Source organism: Poromitra crassiceps (assembly GCF_964638095.1).
Source record: "Poromitra crassiceps genome assembly, chromosome: 23".
In the NCBI taxonomy this organism is placed as follows: Eukaryota; Metazoa; Chordata; class Actinopteri; order Beryciformes; family Melamphaidae; genus Poromitra; species Poromitra crassiceps.
The window spans coordinates 12,453,829-12,475,428 of record NC_139639.1 but is presented as its reverse complement, the minus strand read 5'-3'; the positions used below and the strand labels follow the sequence as shown (position 1 = coordinate 12,475,428).

Here is a 21,600-nt window from a genome sequence, read left to right as displayed (position 1 = left end):
TGGCACCCATGGTACTGAGGTGGGAGGGGGGGCGGTGAGGAGGCCAGCTGAGGAAGAGCGCAGGGAGCAGGAAGTGGTGTATTCCTGGAGGAGGTCAGAGAGGTAGGTGGGGGCTAGGTTGTGTAGGGCTTTGTATGTGAACAGAAGGTTTTTGTAGTCAACCCGGTAATGAAAAACTCAACACCTTCTTCATAAAATCTATTGATGACATCTCGAAACAGTTTGGCGTATCCACATGCCCTGTAAATATGGTGAATAACCCTACAGTCAATGGAGTACCAACCTTTACCATCCAGGAAATTTCTGTACCTGAGGTCATTGATATAATTAGTGCTCTGAACAGCTCTAAGGCTAAAGATGTTTATGGTCTTAACACCAGCTTCTTGAAGTTAAATAAAGAGACATTAGCGCCACCTATTATGCATTTAGTTAATTTATCCATCAAGCACTCAACCGTCCCAAAGGCATGGAAACTGGCCTCAGTTACCCCAATCTACAAAGCTGGTGATAAATCTGACATGAACAACTTCAGACCCATCAGTATTTTACCAATAATCTCTAAAATCATTGAAAAATGGGTCGCTAAACAACTTATAGAATTTCTTGAGACGAGCCAGACCCCCTTGCACCCCATGCAGTTTGGTTTTCGTCCACATCACTCAACTGACTCTGCTTTGGTCCTGCTCTTGGAGAAAATAAAAGGCTCCTTGGATAGGGATGGTTGTGTGGGAGCTGTGTTCCTCGATCTTAAGAGGGTATTTGACACCGTCAACCACAGTGTGCTCCTCTCTAAATTGTCCAGCTTCAATTTTTCTGTTGAGGCCATTAAATGGGTTGAATCATATCTGTCTCACCGGGAGCAGTGCACTGTGGTTGGCGGTGTCAGCTCCCCTTACCTGAGCTGTCCAGTAGGGGTCCCCCAAGGGTCAATTTTGGGGCCAATTTTCTTTTCTCTGTACATTAATGATCTTCCAGATTACTGTTTTAATGTAGATGTCCAGCTTTATGCTGACGACACAGTTATTTTCACAAGGGCTAAAAACCCAGTGGAGGCGGCACATGTCTTATCTTCAGCTCTCTCTCATATCCAGGCATGGCTAACTAAATCTTGTCTCGTGCTGAATGCAAAAAAACAGTTTGTATGTTCTTTTCTAAAAGAAACATAGCACCTCCGCGCTCCAATGTCTTCTTGGGGTCAGAGGAATTATCTGTGGTAAACGAGTTTAAATACTTAGGCGTGATGTTGGACTCCAACCTAACGTTCAGCAACCACATTAAAATGATCTCCACATCTTTTTAATTCCACCTGTATAATTTCAGACAAATAAGGAGCTGTCTGTCCACAGACGCTGCGTTTTTATTTTTACACTCGATGATCCTTTCGCATCTGAATTATTGTATAACTAGTTGGTCGCTGACAGGAGTAACCACTCTCAAACCAGCCGAACTACTTTATAAAAAAGCCCTGAAAATACTAGATAAAAAACCCTTTTCTCATCACCATCATATCATACGTAAATATGACATGCTAAGTTTTGAGAACTTTAGAAATTTCACCTCTGCCTGTCTAATATACAAAGTTCTACATGGACTGGCGCCGCCTCCTCTTGCTGACTTCATCAAATATCGTTCGACCGCCAACTCGACCCGTGTCACTCGGGCCATCACGAACAAGGTCTGTGAGGTCCCCTTTAGAAAAACTTCCTTTAGCCAGAAGACCTTATCCTACATGGGAAGCACCCTCTGGAATAATCTACCTCCCTCTATTAGAGAATGCCCTAGTCTCGCCACCTTCAAAGGCCAGTTGAAACTATGGCTCAGATCAAACCAGCAATGTGATCACACTTAACATATCATCTGCCATGTTTCGCTGCATGCTCTATGTGTTTTATTCATTTTAGGTTTTACTAACCTTTTATACTATTAATTTTTTGGTACTATTAATTGTGTGTGTTTTAATCATTTTTGGTTTTACTAACCTTCTGTACTATTAATCTTTTTTGTACTATTAATCTTTTTTCTCTTTCATGATTACATCAACCTGCCATGGGACTACAGGTGGAAACTAGCCCTTGGGCTATAACCTGGCATATTTACTGTACGGCTGTACTGTTCATTAATGTGTAAAGTCCCATTCTTTAAATAAATGAATCTGAATCTGAATCTGAATGGGGAGCCAGTGGAGTTGAATGAGGACTGGGGTGATGTGGTCAGATGATTTAGTGTGGGTGATGATCGAGGCAGTTGAGTTCTGAATGATTTGGAGTCTGTTGAGCAATTTGGTGGGTAGGCCAGAGAGAAGAGAGTTGCAGTAATCGATCCGGGTTGTAACAAATGCATGGAGGAGGACTTCGGTGCTGTGTTGGGACAGGGATGGGCGGAGTGGATGTGGAAGAAAGCAGACCGGGTGATGTTTTTTATGTGGGGTGCAAAGGAAAGGGTGCTGTCCAGAATGATGCCGAGGCTCTTGACTTGGGTGGAGAAGGGAACAGGGAAGCTGTCAATGATGATGTTTGGGGCGGTGGTGTTTTGAGCTTTGGAGAGTGTGTTTTTGGAGCCGATGAGCATGGGCCTCAGTTTTACTGCCATTTAACTTCAGGAAGGTCCTGCTCATCCAGCTCCGAATGTCCTGGAGGGCTGGAGGCAGGCGGTGAGGGAGGTGGGAGGAACAGCGGTGGTGGGTTTGGTGGAGATATATACCTGAGTATCATCAGCGTAGCAGTGAAACTGGACACCATGGTGACGAAGGATTTTACCCAGGGGGAGGAGGTACGTGATGAATAGGAGTGGAATGGAGTGGATAGGAGAAGTCAATACTGACCCCTGGGGGACACCCAATGAAACAGCAGAACCCCCAGACCTGTGGTTCCCCAGTTGGACAAACTGTTGTCTGTCTGTGAGGTAGGATGTAAACGAGGAAAGTGCAAAACCAGTGATCCCAATGTGCGCCAGGCGCTCCAGAAGTAGTGGGTGGGAGATGGTATCAAAAGCAGTGGAGAGGTCAAGAAGGATTAGAATGATGAGTAGTCCGGAGTCAGCTGCACGGAGGTCGTTTTTTTTAGATTAGAAGAGCAGCTCTGCAGGCTGCTACCCTGGGCAGTGCTTTGAGCGCAAGTCTCAAATCACATGATGACCGCGGCATTCCTAAGTTTGGGAACCCCTATGTGGTGTTAAGTGAAGTGAAGTTACGGGTTAGGTTAGGTTAAGTTAAGGGTTAAGTTAAGTTAAGGGTTACCTTGAGGTCAGGGAACTGCTGCAAGTAGGCGTCCAGGTTGAGCAGAGTCGAGTCGATCAGTTTGTTATGGAAGTCTTCCCACAATGCATCACAGTCCTACAGGAGAACACAACACACATGAGTACCGCAGGGATGATGTATTTTTGTAGGCTTACCCAGAAGTCCCTGCACCTTGTTCCTATGTGTAAAAGTCAATTGGATTTTTGTATGGGAATTTTGGTTAAATGCATTCAAGATCTGTGATTAACCCATTGATACCTGATGCAGCATTTGTGTGTGTATCCCTTAAGATGCGGTTTGCGGTCTGCATCAGGTATCAATGGGTTAACAAAAGTTTATGAAACAGCCAACATTGTGTTCAGCAAGATCATCTTCACAAATGAGGACCAGTTTTATGACTTTTGAAGCATCTCCTGAAAATGGTGTAAAAAGGCATTTAAAAATCATAAAAGTGGTCCTGATTATCTTGACTTGCTGAACACAAAGTTTGCTGTTTCATAAACTTTTGTTAAACACAGACCTTATTTTAAGTACTTAACCAAAATCCCAATACAAAAATCCCATTAGACAAACTTCCCCCGGACAGTGGACCTATAAGAATTAGGACTTAGATTATGGCGTTTTCATCATCACAGGCAGAAAGACTTTACCTTCAGGTCGGGGGTCCATGGTAGTTATTCTCAGATATACTTATTTTGTATCTCTAAGCAGGATATAGACAAGGTCGAATCCTGCAATATTGAACCAGTGACCATCTCAGACCATCATGCACCTGTAACTCTTCAATTTAACCTCAGAACCAATTTAACCTCAGAACTAATAAGACCTTTAAATACTGGCGGCTCAATGTATCCATGCTGTCTGACTCTCTCGTATGGGAGAGGATATGTAGAGAACTGAATACTTATTTCGATCTCAATAATAACGGGGAGGTTTCACCATCAGTTTTATGGGACGCGGCAAAGGCAGTAATGAGAGGAAAGATCATCTCTATATCAACAGCCTTAAAGAAACAGCGACTCGAAAAAGAGCAAAATCTAGAAAATTAGATTAAAACATTAGAAAGGAAACATAAACAGTTTCAGAGGAAGACCTCAATGCTCAATGCTAAAAATGTAGGCAGAAATTTGATGAGCTGTTGACATATAAAGCAGAGGGGGCCCTCAGATTTACAGGCCGGACTTACTATGAGATGGGAAATAGGGCAAGTAAGCTGTTGGCATTCCAGCTCCGTAAAATAGTCTAGTCGGATAGTTTTAAAAATTAAACATCCAACTACAAACGCAGAGGCCATACAAGCCCAAGATATGGCCAATGCCTTTGCCGATTATTATAGAGATCTTTATAAAGCACAAGAAGTGGAAGAAAAGGAAGAAAAAATTAAAAGCTGGCTACATACTGTTAAACTCCCTAAACTGTCCAGTAATGAAGCCGAGGAACTGTCCTCCCCTATTACTGAGATTGAGATATCGGAAAAATAACAAATCACCAGGCACCGATGGGTTTCCAGGTGAATTTTACATGTACTTTATGGAACAGCTAACATCCTGTGCTATGTGAGGTCTCTCTCACACAAGCTACCTGCACCATTTTGTCTATAGCCACAAAATTAACACTTCTAGCTGGAGCGACGCCAACTGTACGTGATCCAGCAACTGCGGTGGTGCATTCGGTAAGTCTAGGCATTTTGAGATGTCCTCTTTAGCGTAGCAACTGTTAAGTTAGCGATAGCTCGTTGCTAACGTTAGTTGTGGACACAACCTAGCGTGCTGGTCCACGGACGCTAATCTGATTGGCAATCAGGGGATTGGGGGACAGGGGAACTGTTAGTTCTGAATATATTATAGAAACAGACCATTCTTGGGAAGCGACGAGATGAGGAAGTGACAACTCCGTCAGAACAAACGGAGTTTTCGACAAATTAATCCAGAATCATGTTTTATGGACCAGAGACACACGTTTTTAAGAGGTTACAGCAGCACGAATTGGGACCTTTAACTTATGCAGCATTTGTTTATGGTCAGAGGTGGCAAGTGGCAAAACGCGGCATCTCCGACCTACATGCGTTCGAGCTTCAAGTAGCAAAACCATGGATGTTATAATAGCATCAGCTATGTGACATCACCTGTATCACCAAGCCAGAAAAACAGTTGGCTAAATGAAGGTAAACATGTTTACAGCAGGTAATTGTGGCTAATTACAGATGTTTTCCCTGTAACTTACATTAAGAAAGAAGTTATTTAGCAATAATATAATAATAATATAATATCAGGTTTCAATAATAGCAAAGAAAGAAAGAAAGAAAGAACGAACGAACGAACGAAAAAAGAAAGAAAGAAAGAAAGAAAGAAAGAAAGAAGTGGGGCATGTGACACTGACCTTGCCTATAGTCATGACATCATCCTTGCCATGCCAGTCTGGCTCATACACTTCATGGAGAGACTCTGTCAGGTTTATGGAGGCCTGCTGCATTCCTGTAGGGCACAGCACTAGTGTTAGCGTGCTAACACTGACGGTGATCGGATGCAACCTGCCATCCCTTCAGGACCTGCACACAGCCAGGACAGTGAAGCGGTCTGGTAAGATCATGGCTGACCCCTCCCACCCTGGCCTCATCAACAAGGCCCGTCTGCTTTCAGAACGGACCCTAATTACGGTACTTCATGGGAATAATTTGCTTTACAAAAAACTGGAAGCAAAAGGTAAGAATTATCCTTGTACCTAATACATGATGGTGCCTCTGTGATCCATAAAGTCGATCAGATGAATATTGTTGTTGTTGCCTTGTTACCATGCTGCATGTGGAGAACACTTTCTGCGTTGTGGGCATATTAAGGTGAGCTCTCATCAGACTCCTCTTTTGTCCTTTGATGTTAACGACCAGCTGCACGTTGAGAGCTGCTGGCGTACATCGGCGATGTTTGGTTGTTGAATGAATTTGTTCATCATACAGTAGCCTAGGCTACACTAACCTATGAAAATATTCATTAGGCAAATAGGAGGAGCTGGGTAGAAATGCCTCCCCTCGCCTCATTTCAATCTGGGAGGGGTGAATGTAACCTGAAAGCACACCCCGGGGCGGAAATATGGTGGGGCTGCTTGGCTCTGTGTGAAACATGGCTGCCGGCGTTGCAGGCCTTCTGAATGGCAATATTGTGGTATCTCTGTGTGAAAGTGGCTTTTATCTGTTGTTACTTTAGAGGTCCAGTTGAATGCCGACCTAAGATGGTGCATGTTGACTCGATAGAGACATTTCTGGCCCTATCTTCCCAAACGCACTAATTAGCGCTTGCGCAGCTTTTTAGGCGCGGCGCAGCGCAATTTGTGCTCTGCTATTCTCCGTGCACCGCAAAATGCCTGTGCGCTCCACGCTAAAACAGTAAATGGCCATGCTTAAAGCAACAATTATTCACGGTTGTGGCCATGTGCCAGCTGGGCTCATATCAATAAACCAATCAAAGTCGCCTATCCGGTCCCCTTTAAAAGCCAGCGTTAGCGGCTGGAGCATAGAGAAAGACGAGAGAGACAGACAACATGGCCAGCAGAATGAGAGCACAACGATTCACTGACCCGGAGATGGACGTTCTCATGCGCGAGGTGCTATATCCTTCAACAATCAATTATGAATAGCTATTGTAAAATGACCCTTTCACTCACACATTCATTCATTCATCCATCCATCCAGGATGGATGAGGGAGAGGGAGAAGACCCTATTAGTTAAAAAAAATAAAAAAAATAAAATTCATTAATTTCACATTATGCTTTTTATTCCCCTCCTTTTGAGATCATTTTGTGTCCAGTCTTTCTTGCACTTAACGTAGGCTACACGGGGGTGATGCCGGGCACAGGCATCACCGGCAGATTGGTAAGTCATTTGCTATCCTCTGTGGCCGTAATATGTCAGCGCAAATGGGATTTGGGCGGGTTTAACCACCAGAATTATTCACAGATGTGGCCTGGCAATGGCTCGGCATAACAACCGTTAAACCAATCAGATTCCCGTCTCGCATTCCCTTTAATAGTTTGTGCCATGCATGCGTAATGTCGTGCGTAATGTCGTACCGAAAAGGAATTCCCTGGTACTGCACTGGCAGTGAGGAGAATAACGGTGCGCTCAAGCGCAGAGGGGTGTTTTAGCGCGTAAGAGGTGCTTTTTAAAGCTCTTAGCGCAAATAATTGCGCCCATGCTGACGATGACCGAAGGCAAGCATTTAACGAGGAAACGACTGGTTTGGCATAGGGCATGCCCAGCATTAAGACAAGTGCTAAAAGCAAATAGCGGGTTCTCTCCTCTCAGGTCGGCAATGGGCAGCGCCGCAGCTTGGGTGGACTGAGGTTAAATCAAAATTAGCAGCGAGGTTTGAAAGCATACATTTTATATAGGCCGCCAAACAGGTGCCGGAATCACACTGTAAATGACGATAGATTATCACCGCTCTCTCATTGGTTGTTTTCTCCCGCGGCTTACTGTAAAAACGCCCATGCTATTCTCAACCACTGGGCCGTGGCCCACTGGTGTGCCTCAGAGCACCGTGTAGTGCAGGGCCACGGAGGCAGTGGTATTGCCAAATATAGGATATTAATAAAAAATAAATAAAAAAGTGTGATTACAATTAGTTAGTTATTTATTTGTATATCTAAATGTGCTCAAGAATTATATAGATCAAAAGCGTCCAATTCAAATGCATAATTTCAATGCCTTTTTTCTCTCTCTTTCATTTATCTGGGAAGGTGATACTTGGAACTGTTTTAACAATCAGAAGTGGGCCTTACATTACAAAAGGTTGAGAACAGAGCTCTGACTGCTGCTGTAATCTATTCTATTCTATTCTATTCTTACATTTTGACTAAATACTTTGATTAATCTATTTAGTTGACCTCATGCATCAAAGAGTTTGCTCACACACACACACACACACACACACCTAGCTGCTATCAATTGGTCTGTTTTTCAGTATAGGCTACAGTAAAGTGTTGCCTGCGGGCATTGAAGGGTGGAACTGAGAATGCTTGGCGAAAAAAATCGATAGTGACAATTCTCTAATGAATTTCTGAATTAACCAGTTCAGGTATAATCGAGATACATACTTAGAAATGAATGTACAAAGCTGATAACGAATATTTGTGGTGGGGGAACGTATTCCATTTGAAGTACATCAGAGCCTCACCCGCGGCTGCACTAATCATGCAGGCTGCAGCAGAGTGAGAGAGAGAAAGGCCAGAAAATATTTATGGCAGTAACGCGCACGCATGCGCGCGCGCACACACACACACACACACACGAGATTAAGAACAATTATCTCCCCCCGCATATTTATTTTCTCTTCTACATCCCTCTCCTCCTCCAAATGTCCCTCCACTCCCCGCCTATGTCATCCACTGGTCCGCCCAGGGATAGAACATGAGGAGGCCTACTATGGTGTATTGTTTGTTTCCATTGTGGCGGTGCGCCATAAATGTATCAATGTTCATGTTCAGTTATTTAAATATCTTGGTCTTTGGGTTGACCCCGAACTTTGTTTTAAGCCACACATTGACAATATTGTTAAAAAAGCTTATGGTTGCCTTGGGTTTCTTTATCGTTCTATTAATTGTTTTTCTTTTGAAATAAGGAAAAGATTAATTTTACAGCTTATTTGACCAATTATTGATTATGTTGACATTGTCTACCAGAACACCACTGAAACATATCTTAGGCCCCTAAATGTTCTGTTTAATTCCCTCTGTCGTTTTGTTCTCAGATGTCCTTTAACACACCACTGTCATATCTATGATCAACTTGACTTGTTATCACTCAAAAACAGACGGAAATTTCACTGGTTACAATTTATTTTCAAATGTATTTACTTTAATTACCCCCAGTATTTAAAAGTTTATTTGGTCCCCTGTAACTCTCCATATCCACTCAGACACCACCAAAACCCCTGCTTCAGTGTGCCCAGAATTCTTTGGGTCGCAGATCATTTGCTCACAAGGCCCCCTCTGATTGGAATCTCCTTCCCTCCCCTCTCAGGTCTATCACTTCTCTTCATTCCTTTAAGTCATCTTTACTTTCTTCTCTGAAAACTCCCTGTTCCTGTTTTTAATATTATTATTATCATTATTTTTTTATTAATAATATTATTTTATCATCTTCTCATTTTTCTGTGGCTATGTCATGCTTTACAAGAAACTTTGTATATACATGTACCATGTATTACTACACTACTACATACTATGTATTTAGGCTATGTATATATTTTTGTAAACATTATGGTTGGGTTGGAGACGTGGGTGGTGGGGAGATGACAAGTGAGGTCTCCAGACCATAGTTCAAGCAGAAGGCCACTCACGCGTAATCCGATCTCAACGTGGTCAAAAAATCCTAGTATGACGTCTGCTATGACGTCAAACATGACGTCAGTTAATCCTCATATATATAGCAAGGGTTCTACGTCACCTCTCTCTCTCTGGCCGATCATAGCAGCAGCAGCCCACGGCAGTCCATCTCCCTTGAAGCCGGCCCCGAAGCGTTGTTTTGCCCCACCCACCTCCCCAGTCCACCACCAACGAGTCTTGACTCCTGATCCCCCACGGGGGGGGGGATCTCCTAGCCCATGCAGGCGCCCTCCTCTGCCTCAAGAGCAGCGCCACTGGCCAATGGATGCCCATGCAGGCGCCCTCCTCTGCCTCAAGAGCAGCGCCACTGGCCAATGGAGTCAAGCGCCAAAGCATTTGCCATGCACGCCGATTGCTAAATAAAGTTTGTCTAATCCTACCAACTGGCCTCTCCTGATTGAAGCTGTGTGCATGTGTGTGTGTGAGTTGCGCATTTCCTGTTTTGTGTTCTTTTATGTTCTATGAGGACCCCCTCGAAAATGAGATTTTTTCTCAAGGGGCTTACCTAAATAAAGAATAATAATAATAAAAAGAATGGGAAACAGGCGTTTTTACCTTCAAAATAAAAGCAGTAATTTATAACTGGGTAAATAAAAAACAGAACTGTCGACTCACTACGGTTTCAAATCGACTTTTAGTTGTCTGTGTTCTATGTGTTCTGTGTATTTCGGATCACACACATGTTGCAACATGCATCAATAAGGCTATTAGTTTATTTAATTGCTATTATTGTGACGTTTTAGCCTATAGGCTCCAGAACACTAAAATTGGATCAAGTGGTCTCTTTAAGCTGCGTTCACACCGACCTATTAAAGTTTTTCGCTGGCGTCGAGTTTACATTACATTACATTATGTCATTTGGCAGACGCTTTTATCCAAAGCGACTTACAATAACACATTTTTGTCAGCAATAGAGCAATCAACTATGGAGCACAGTCTATGACAACTACAACTTCTGAAGGAACAGTGGTACAAGTTTAGGTTAGTTTTTTGTTTTTGTTTTTTTTGAAAGAGAGAGAACGAAGTTAGATCAAGAAGGGCCCCGATGGAGCCTGAAAAGGTGTGTCTTTAGTCTTTTGCGAAAGATCGGCAGTGATTCAGCTGTCCTGACCGAAGGTGGAAGCTCGTTCCACCATTGAGGTGCCAAGGACGAGAAGAGTCAAGATCGGGATGAGCGACTTTTGAGCCCCCGTAGCGAAGGAGGGGCGAGGCGACCTGCACTGGTGGAGGAGCGAAGGGAGCGCTGAGAGGAACCTGACCATAGATTGCAGGTACAGGGGAGCTGACTGGTGTACAGCCCTGTAGGCCAGTACCAGTGACTTGAATTTGATGCGGGCCGAGATGGGAAGCCAGTGGAGGTCCTGGAAGAGGGGAGTGACGTGAGAGAATTTGGGTTGGTTGAATACCAGACGGGCTGCAGCGTTCTGAATGAGCTGAAGCGGTCGGATGTCGGTGGCAGGTAGGCCGGCCAGGAGCACGTTGCAGTAGTCCAGGCGGGAGATGACAAGAGACTGGACCAGGAGTTGAGTCGCTTCTCTTGTGAGAAAGGGACGGATTTTGCGGATGTTGTAGAGAGAGAACCTACAGGAGCGTGCTGTAGCAGCTATGTTGGCAGAGCAAGACAGCTGGTTGTCAAGGATCACCCCAAGGTTCTTAGCTGTTTGGGAGGGAAGTACAGTGGTGTTGTCAATGGAGATGGAGAGATCTGCGAGAGGGCAGTCTTTCCCTGGGAGGAAGAGTAGCTCTGTCTTACCAAGGTTGAGCTTGAGGTGGTGGGCAGACATCCAATCGCCAATGTCTTTGAGGCATGCAGAGATGCGAGCCTCGATTTGAGTGTCAGAGGGGGGGAAGGAATGGAAAAGCTGGTTTACATACAAAGTCAATGCAAACGAGCGATTGAGCGTATATTCGCCCGGGAGAAAAATCGCTGGGTGTCCGAGCGGCAGAGACAGAGCGATAGGGAGAAAATACGCTCGTCGCCCGAGATGAAATATCCCAACTCGAGCGAAAATATGCTGCTATCAGTCGCTCGCTGTTCAATGCTGATTGGCTGCCGTGTGAGAGCGAGTCAAGGATCACACTGGCTTGGAACAAACCGCTGGTTTATTGTGTGGCAACAAACCGCATTGACAGGCTGACAGCTGACATGAAGTGAAGTCTGTCCTACCGGTATGGAGCTCGCATTAGGAGCACGCTGATAGGCTTTAGCTTGTAAACAATGACGGGGGCTCGTAGTGGACAAACAGCATGACATTGCGTAACGTTATATCCCCCACATGTCCGTCAATTCGTGTGCCTGTTGATGAGCGATTTAATCACAGCGACAGAGCGATTCCAAAGGGTTGAATCAAGCGACAGAGCGAAAAATAAATATCTCGGTGTGAACACAGCTTTAGAGTCATTTAGAGTGCTCCTTGAGGGTACCATGCATGGGGAATGCTCTTGTTTTACTTGATTTGCTTTTATGTTCGTGTTTTGATTTGTTTTTCCCCTCAGCCATACGGACTCTGAACTCCCTCAGCACCCCACTCCCTCTCCCCCCTCACCTTAACTAAACGTCTGTTGGTCTCATATCTAGTATTTATGTATTTATTGTTGGGAAAGTGGTAATTGTGTAAATGTCTAAATGTATCCATGTCCTGTCATGTGCTGTTTCATGTTATTTCAGAGCTATAGTAGCCTATATCTGTACTGAAACTAAATACCACCAACCTGGTTGTGTGGCAATAAAAGTATCTTGTATCTTGTTGTTGTCTGTATCTGTTTGTTTGTAATTCTGCAACCTCTGTAAATGTGTTTATTGTAACAGGGCTCCATTGAAAATGAGAGGGTGCTCTCAAGGGCCTGTATAAATAAAGGTTCAAGCTAAATTAAAATAAATAAAAGCCTTTGAGTAAATTTGAATTACATTTTAATTTGAATCCCACTTGAAAAGCTACAATTGTGTTCCTATTGCGTGTAAATAACATTTTCTGTTTTACAGAATAGAGTTGAGGTGGAACTCTGTTTCCAGTTGGTCAAGAGAGTTCCAGAGGAGGGGATGGACTGACTGACAGATTGATTTTGGACTGACAGATGTGGACAGAGGACAGAAAATGACTGGTGATTTGGAAAATGGAAAAATTCTGACATGATGTGACTGAGGTGTGTAGGTGAGCTCAACATGTAAATAAATATGTTGTTTGTTTACTTAGAGGAACTTTTACTGTGAAACAAGTTTTGACTATTGGGATCTTTGCTGAACAGTATATATATCTTATAGCTGAATAGTTAAATGTGTGTGTGTGTGTGTGTGTGTGTGTGTGTGTGTGTGTGTGTGTGTGTGTGTGCGTGTGCGTGCGTGTGTGTGTTGGGCCTACCTTTAATGGCAGCCATGTAGGCCTTCATCTCCCTCTGTAGCCTGGAGCCCTCTGACTGAGAGAGAGAGACACATGTTATGAGCGCACGTGCACATTAATTTAATTGAGAAGCTGAAAACTGATGTTGTAACAGTACCCTCTGTCCAACCCAGGCCCCCAGGAATAGCGCCAGGCTGTGAAGCAATTTGAACATGGTGCCCAGTCGGTATTGCAAGTCACGTGACGCCATGCAGACCAAAAAGATAAATTCCCATCCACTTACATGGGGACATCGGCAGCTGTTAAGCCCAGGGGATTTTTTTTCCGGGTGTCACTCAAAGTCAAAAGCAACTCTTTTAATTATAAAATACTTTTTTATGGGTCAACTTTTCTTCAGAAGCCACTAAGGGACGTATACGGGTGTATTTTCTGGGGCTCCATGAATGAGCATTCATGAATGTGCATTTGGCCACGGGAACGTGGATCATCATAGCGTCATCACTTCCTTGTTGTGAGGTGAGCTAAATGCTCCGTTAGCTGTATTATACAGTCCGATTTTGCCTTTTAAGATATGAAGTAGTTAATTTACACGAGTAGCCCACCGGAAACTGTGTACAGATAACTACTGATAACAAAAACAGAGGTTTGGGATTAGGTGTCTTTTCTGTGCTGTTATGACATGATGGAGATAGAGACAGCAAGCTAACACTATTAGCTTGCCTTCATTTGTAAGGTAGCCTACTCCATTGTAAATTAACTTTGTGTTCTGTTGTGATTGTCTAATACACGATTTTAAATGGTTTGCCCTGTGCGTGATTCCAATTCAGTTCCATGACAGTATTGCCAGTGGCTGCTATAAGCATGAAGGGGGGCAGACAGTGATAACCGATTGCTGTTTAACACACTATATGATATGACATCTTGACAAAGTCAAAGTGCTGTAAACATTTTACTAACAAGGTCCTTGTCAGGCAGTCATTATTCAATTATTGCTTTTATATTATTTTAGTTGTGATCAAGTCAAGGGAACTGACATCCATGTGCAGATGTTCTCCATTCAATTGCTCAATTTAAAAAATACATTAGCATGATCCCGTTTCCATAAACCTTGATGTGTACATGACTGATTCTATTAACCTTTTTCATACCAAGGACCCCTCACTTTTATGGCATGAACAATATCTAAGCAAAACAGTCAGTTGAACTATGCTGGTCTGCATTCTCTAATCTGTTAATCCTGCCTCCATTGGCTCTGTTAAACAGATCAGTGCATGTAATCAGGAGCTATAGACGGTTTTAACTTGACAACAACAACATTCTAAATTGAACCCCCGCTCACTTCCTGTTGCAGTGTTTGCTATGGACATAAAAGAAAAAAAAACATTCAAGTGCAGGACTGACCATTCCGTGAAAACCGTCTATACAGCTGAGCGGCGAAAACAAAAGTAACGATGTCGAGTGAATATTTCTGCAGTTTGCCGAAGGCTGAGAAAAAGGAAGTGCTGTGGGGTTGCGCTCTGGTGAAAACCGTCTATAGGAGCGATATGGGTGTAGGGTTAGGGTTAGGGTTATATGGCTGTAGGTGACTCTTTAAATGACTCAATGGATATTTATATGATTGGAACGAGTCTATAAGCTCACAAGTCAAAACGTGCCATTAGTGTCAGAATGTTCAGGAGATATGTGGTTGTGGAAAATGGGCCAAATATTCACATGGGTGATTATGGAGCAAAAGAATCAGTCATAATCTGAGATCACGCTCACTTCTCCCATTAACTCGAGTAGACTGCTGCTAGTCTCAAGGGGGCATGGCAGTGGAGACACCCACGCGACACATACAGGAAGTGACTGCAAGTTGAGTTGTCCCTATAAGTCTCTGTTATAGACCAGAGTTATGCACAGAGACATAACGCAGAAACATAATGCACAGAGACATAACGCACAAAGACATAATAACGCACAGAGACATAACGCACAGAAACATAACGCACAGAGACATAACGCACAAAGACATAACGCACAGAGACATAATGCACAAAGACATAACGCACAGAAACATAACACACAGAGACATAACGCACAAAGACATAACGCACAGAGACATAACGCACAGAGACATAATGCAGAAAGGAGACAGCCTGTTTGCGGTTACCTCCTGTCTCTTGAAGTTGATGACAACTTGTTCAAACTGCTCATCTTTAGTCTCATCTGCCTTCCCCAGCTTCTGCAGCACCTGAAACAACATTATAATACAGAGTGGTATAGGGTTAAAATTACATTATAATACAGAGTGGTATAGGGGTAAAACAACATTATAATACAGAGTGGTATAGGGGTAAAACAACATTATAATACAGAGTGGTATAGGGATAAAACAACATTATAATACAGAGTGGTATAGGGATAAAACAACATGATAATACAGAGTGGTATAGGGTTAAAACAACATTATAATACAGAGTGGTATAGGGGTAAAACAACATTATAATACAGAGTGGTATAGGGGTAAAACAACATTATAATACAGAGTGGTATAGGGGTAAAACAACATTATAATACAGAGTGGTATAGGGGTAAAACAACATTATAATACAGAGTGGTATAGGGGTAAAACAACATTATAATACAGAGTGGTATAGGGATAAAACAACATTATAATACAGAGTGGTATAGGGATAAAACAACATGATAATACAGAGTGGTATAGGGTTAAAACAACATTATAATACAGAGTGGTATAGGGTTAAAACAACATTATAATACAGAGTGGTATAGGGTTAAAACAACATTATAATACAGAGTGGTATAGGGGTAAAACAACATTATAATACAGAGTGGTATAGGGGTAAAACAACATTATAATACAGAGTGGTATAGGGATAAAACAACATTATAATACAGAGTGGTATAGGGTTAAAACAACATTATAATACAGAGTGGTATAGGGTTAAAACGACATGATAATATCAGAATCAGAATAACTTTATTGACCCCAGAGGGGAAATTGGGACGTGCTACAGTTGCTCGTACTCAGGCATGGAAAAATATCAACATAAGCATCAAACATTAAGAGACATAGGACTGTTCCATACAATGAAATAGAATCAAATCAAATAGAATAATAGAAGTCACTTAGCCTATGTACAGTAATGTCACAAAAATATGTGCCTTCTCCATCAGTCATTCTCAAGTACCCTTTAGTAAAGTGAAATATCTGAGGTACCTACTATTTCCTTATATACCGCAGAGGGAGTATAGTAATAATAGTAGTAGTAGTAATAATAATACAGTAGTACTACTACTACTAATAAGAATGACAATACTAGTAACAATAATACCACAGTAATACTAATATAATAATAAAATAAAATAATAATAATGATTGCACAAATTGTGGTAATTTGCAGTTATTGCACATTGAGTTGTATTGCACATCAGGTATACATTATCCAAGTAGGTTTGAGTTTTGGACGGTGGAGTGAGTCCAAGGCTTCTAATTGACTGACTCAGTGACTGGTGCTCTGAGGGAGGAGTTAAAGAGTTTGATGACCACTAGTCTCGCTGGCCAGCCTCCCCTCCCTACCGGGAGAGGAGTCTGGTGGCGCAGGTCTCCATTGTGGGATTGCGATAAGCTGCGCTTGGCGGCAGTGCCCATGGAAAATAGTTTCCAACAATCCAACTTGCCATTTTCAGCGTGTAGCAACGAGCTAGCGTCTAGGTTTCTGCCATTAGCTTGCTAGCTAGTTAGCGTTGTTGTTTTCACTGAGGCGGCAGGGCACTATTTACATCCGGCAGTGACTGAAACAGTCGCTCCAATGGGGAGCAGCTGTAGAGCAGGGGAGGGCTTATCCCAGTTGCCTCCCCTCCCAGAAGGGAGGGGAGGCTGGCCAGCGAGACTAGATGACCACAGGCAGGAATGACTTCCTGTGGCGCTCTGTGGTGCATCTGGGTGGGATCAGTCTTGCACTGAAACGTGCTCCTGTGTTCGACCAGCTCGTCATGGAGTGCTGCTGCATACAAGGTTAGAAGTGTTGACATGCAACAATAATTCATCATTTCTGCCTTCCCATCGACACCTACACTACACACAACTGAAACGTTGCTAACGTGAAGTGCTTACCCGTGAGATCTTTTTAGTTTTTAGTTTCATAGTGCATGGTCTAATAAGCGCATGGTACAAGTGCATTCAGGGCCGTAAGTAACATGGTGCATGGTCCTATATGTGTATTCAAGTCCAAGTCCACTTGTGTTACTTACAGGATGCACAATCTGGGCGCAAAGTAAGACGCATATTAGAGATGATGTAAGGGTTAATGCACGATAAGGTGTACATTATCACAAATTAATGGACGACGTGGAGGTGTGAACTGTACCACTGATGGTGGTACTGACGGTTGCCTCTGCGAAGTCCATTAATTTATGATAATGTACACCTCGAAGTGCATTAATCCTGCTTATAGCCAAAGAAACAAAACAGACGGCAACCGACTAATACCTGGTACAAGCATTACCATCCCGTCAGCTTCTCATCCAATGGAAACGTTCACTGCTGCAGTAAATAGGATGAACCTTGGATGTCAGTTAGCAACAGGACATAATATACAGTAGTCCAGTCAGCTCATCACAGAAGCCTTTTGGCTCAGAGCAAGAAAGCTAGGGACCTATCTTGGTACAGGCGATATCCCCTATTTTTGCTTGCGCACCTGTTTGCGCGTGCCTTAAGGCAGGCAAGATAACAGTCCGCCTTGCACATTTGTCCAGGTGTTATGCCGAGTTTTGCACCCCCGCCCGGCAGCAGCTAAACGCATCCCCACCTCACGGGAGCATATTGTAATGATTTACCGTAATTTCCGCACTATAAGCCGCACCGGAGTATAAGCCGCAGCAGCAAAATTGCCTGTTTGTTACATATATAAGCCGCACCGGACTATAAGCCGCAGGTGTTTTAATGTTTTTTTTTTTTTTTTTTTTGTGTGTTTTAATGTTTAATTACCATATGTAAGGGTTCGTGCACAGAGGGGATTGTCGGGAAAGAGATGGCTGTTTGAGGAAGCTCCCATTTATTAACATTTCAACAAAACAACATAACACAACACTAGGGGTGTCACAATATATCGTCCCACGAAATTTCGCGATAGTAAAACGTCACGATATGTATCGTTGAGATGAAATTTCATATCGTGAAAAAAAAAAAAAAAAAAAAAAAAAAATTTTTTTTTTTTTTTCAAAAATAGACAAAGAAACGTTTTTGTTTGTTGAAGTTCAATGTGTGGAAAGTAGTTCAGTTGAACAAGTCTCTGAAGAGACACATGAGAAGTTATACAGGAGAGAAACCATTCAATTGAGTTTCTGGCAAAACTGTTTACTTGACAGGAAAAACTGAAGATGCATAAAAAATAGACTAAGAAAAGTCTTGTTTGAGTTTGAAGAAAAACTGAAGATGCATAATGAGAATTTATACTGCTGAGAAACCTTTTAGTTCAAAGTAAATCTAAGTGACGGTGTAACTCATTCTATTTCAAGATAAGCCTTATCTCCAATCTCATGTTTTTTCTAGTTGTTATTGTAATAACAATTTCCCACAACAGCATGTTTTGTATTTGTGCATTTCAAATAAAATACTACTTTTCCAGTCATATATTGTCATTATTCAAGTTTAAAAAAATATTGTTAAAATCGTATCGTATCGTATCGTTATCGTGAACCTAGTATCGTGATACGTATCGTATCGTGAACTGAGTGTATCGTGACACCCCTACACAACACCACCTGTGTTTTTTTTTACAGTGCACACAGTGTCCGCGGTGTGGTGAAAAGAGGGCAAGAGAGGAAATTAAAACAGAAGTGGATTTATAGTTAGAAAGAGTGCTAAAGAAGAGAGAATTCCGTTTTTTATTTTTTTATTTTAGTTACTCACAGTACTATTGACCAGTCCAACTCAAAAGATATTCGGCAGTTTCACTTTGAGCTCTTGTTCCGCCGCTGTCCATCAATGGTTATGACGAGTCTCGCTGGGTACAGTACGCCAAAGCGATATCCATTGACTTTAACCTTTTCGATGATGCTGTTGTATGTTGCGCGTTTCTGTTGCACCAACGCGGAGAGGTCCTGCCGGACGAAAAAGCGCGTACCCTTCTGCGGGGAAGAGGCTTCTTCCCCGCAGCCTGGAGGATGAGTTGACGGTCGGGCCAGTGGAGTAGGCGGATGAAGATGGCCCTCGGTGTCAGGCCGGGGTCTGGACGTGGCCGAGGCGCCCGGTGTGCCCTGTCCACTGTGGTTTCTCGCCTTCCTTCAGGTCCAGGATGTAACACAGGATTTTGCCAAGGAAAGCGTCCATGTCACCAATCTCAGCTCCTCTTTTACATTGATCAGGCGAATGTTATTTCTTTTACTCCTGCTGATTAAGTCATCAACCTGCGTGTGCAGGGTTTCGATTTGTTTTTGCATTTTATCCATTTTCGGACTCACTGTGTTGTTTTTGTCCTCCAGTGCGCTGATGCGCTTTTCCACATTAGAAACTCTGTTCACGGTTGCCTTATTTTCTTTAGTGAGTGAGTGGATGGACTTCTGCACGTTTTCAAACTTGTTTTCAAGCTGCTCAAAACCTCTGAGCGATGTCGGACTTAATCGATAGTGTTTCACGGAGTAAAAGTTAAGCCCAAGCCGTGTATCTCCAGCCTCCAGCAGGTGAGTCATTTCCTCATTCATGGCGGTGATTGCTTCGTCTCTTTTCTTTCTGCTGACTGGTTTTCAGTCTTGTGCTTCTTCCATCAGACATTCGCCTCACTCTTTAAAGTTATTCAGTTGGTTCTGGTCACCTTATTCATTTTAGATCAGATCGCTAAAACATATTGTTTGGTCTGGTGTAGCAGCTGTCTAGCTGAGCGCCATGTTCACCGTGATGCCGGTTGATTTCCGCCAAATGATGTCAAGTCAAGTCAAGTCAAATTTTATTTATATAGCACCTTTCATACACAAAGGCAATTCAAGGTGCTTTACAAAAAAATAATCGAAAAAAACAAGCAGCAAAGCAATGCACATAAAATGTGCAGATGAAGCTGTGTAACCTGTAAAATCCATCGATTTTGGAGGTCACCGAGTGGCCGTTTGCTGAAAAAAATCCATAGATAAGCCGCACCGTTATATAAGCCGCAGGGGCCAAAAAACGGGGAAAAAGCCGCGGCTTATAGTCCGAAATTTACGGTATACAGAAACATCACTGTTTAAAAATGATATAATTGTTTGGGTAGACGTGACCTCCCTGTTTTTAAGTTAAAACAGACCCAAAATATCGTGAGGATGCAATACTCGCCGGGGAGCATAAAGGGCTCATTATACTCGAGCAAGGCTCCGCGAGGCGGAGCTCCGCGAGTCACGTGCGGACCTCGCACTGGGGCAAATGCTTTTATACTCAGAATGGCAGCCAAGTGATACATTGTACAATGGTAATAGTGAGAACAGCCCATGAAAAGTCGCAATGAAAACACCATTATGTGCAGTACTGAGTGCGCTTTCACTCTTAAATGACCGTACATCAGCACATGAATAGAATCACCAAACTTGTTTTTACTGAATAGGCGTTTCAGTTCTCAGCCCTGATAGCCTACTCCGTGCTCTCAACACAACACATTGACTTGTTGCAGACCTGCCACACACCACACGAAGGCGCACAAGGGCATAGTGTTGTTAAGCTTTGATATTGTATGCCGTTATCCCCTATAGTATAATAAGTAGAATACTTGAGTTTGTTATTTCTTTGATATTTAACTTTACATTTGCAACCAGATATTCATCACTTATTAAACAGTCGTACTGAGCTGAGCGCATTGCCCTTAATTGCCTCGTCAAACTCCAACTGTGAAAAAGGTTTGCTTGTCAGAAAATAACACACTCGTTTGACTTGGCTTGAGGGCATGTAGCCTTGAGGGCATGTAGGCTTGATGACATGTACGCTTGCCGCAGCAGTCAGTGTTACGGTGGTGGGACATACACCGATTACGTAACAAGCCCACCGGTAACACCGTTCATTTTATGGAGGAAGAAATTAAAGAAAAAACTCCACACGCTTGTGCCAGTTTTAGCGTGCGCCGGGATAAATTACAACTCGCGTTAGTTATACATGTGATGAGCACAATGCCCCCCTCATACAAATGTAGGTAAGATCCAGCTAAGCCTGTGTGTGTATTCTGTTGTCACTGCCATCTCTGCAAATGTGCTTTTAATACCACAGTCCCCTAGCATTGATGCTAATACCAGTCTGCAATAGCGGGCCTTTCAGCTGTGGTAAAGGCACACGCTACCCAACTATCCTCATTGCCTGCTTACTGCTGCTTGCTGGTAATGTTAATCCCATGTCAGAGAAAGTCTCCAGATTTGTCGCCAACGTTAGTCTCTTCTGAGAAAGATTGTCTCCGAGAGGGACTGAAAAGTTGTCTGGAACCAGCCAGTGCTGTGAGCTTCCAAGCTAAGTGCGGAGAGGGCCTGACTGACTAAACCGTGAGGAGCTTGTCATGACCCACCCGCCTCTGCCTCTGATTGGCTAGACCAGGGGTGCCCACACTTTTTCAGCTTGGGAGCTACTTTTAAAATGACCAAGTCAAAGTGATCTACCAAACATATTTATTTATATATATATACACTGAGTATAC

At 43.0% G+C, this 21,600-nt stretch overlaps 1 protein-coding gene across 1 annotated transcript in view; it reads right to left on the bottom strand.

Moving 5' to 3' along the window:
* Nucleotides 1-21,600, bottom strand: part of amph (amphiphysin) — a gene marked incomplete at both ends in the record, with an annotated part of 132,211 nt that overhangs the window by 91,994 nt on the left and 18,617 nt on the right. The window contains 4 exons of the mRNA XM_083658963.1: nucleotides 3,236-3,331; nucleotides 5,615-5,709; nucleotides 12,974-13,028; nucleotides 15,105-15,185. Coding sequence (XP_083515089.1) covers nucleotides 3,236-3,331; nucleotides 5,615-5,709; nucleotides 12,974-13,028; nucleotides 15,105-15,185 — 327 coding nt within the window. The remainder of the gene's footprint in view (nucleotides 1-3,235; nucleotides 3,332-5,614; nucleotides 5,710-12,973; nucleotides 13,029-15,104; nucleotides 15,186-21,600) is intronic.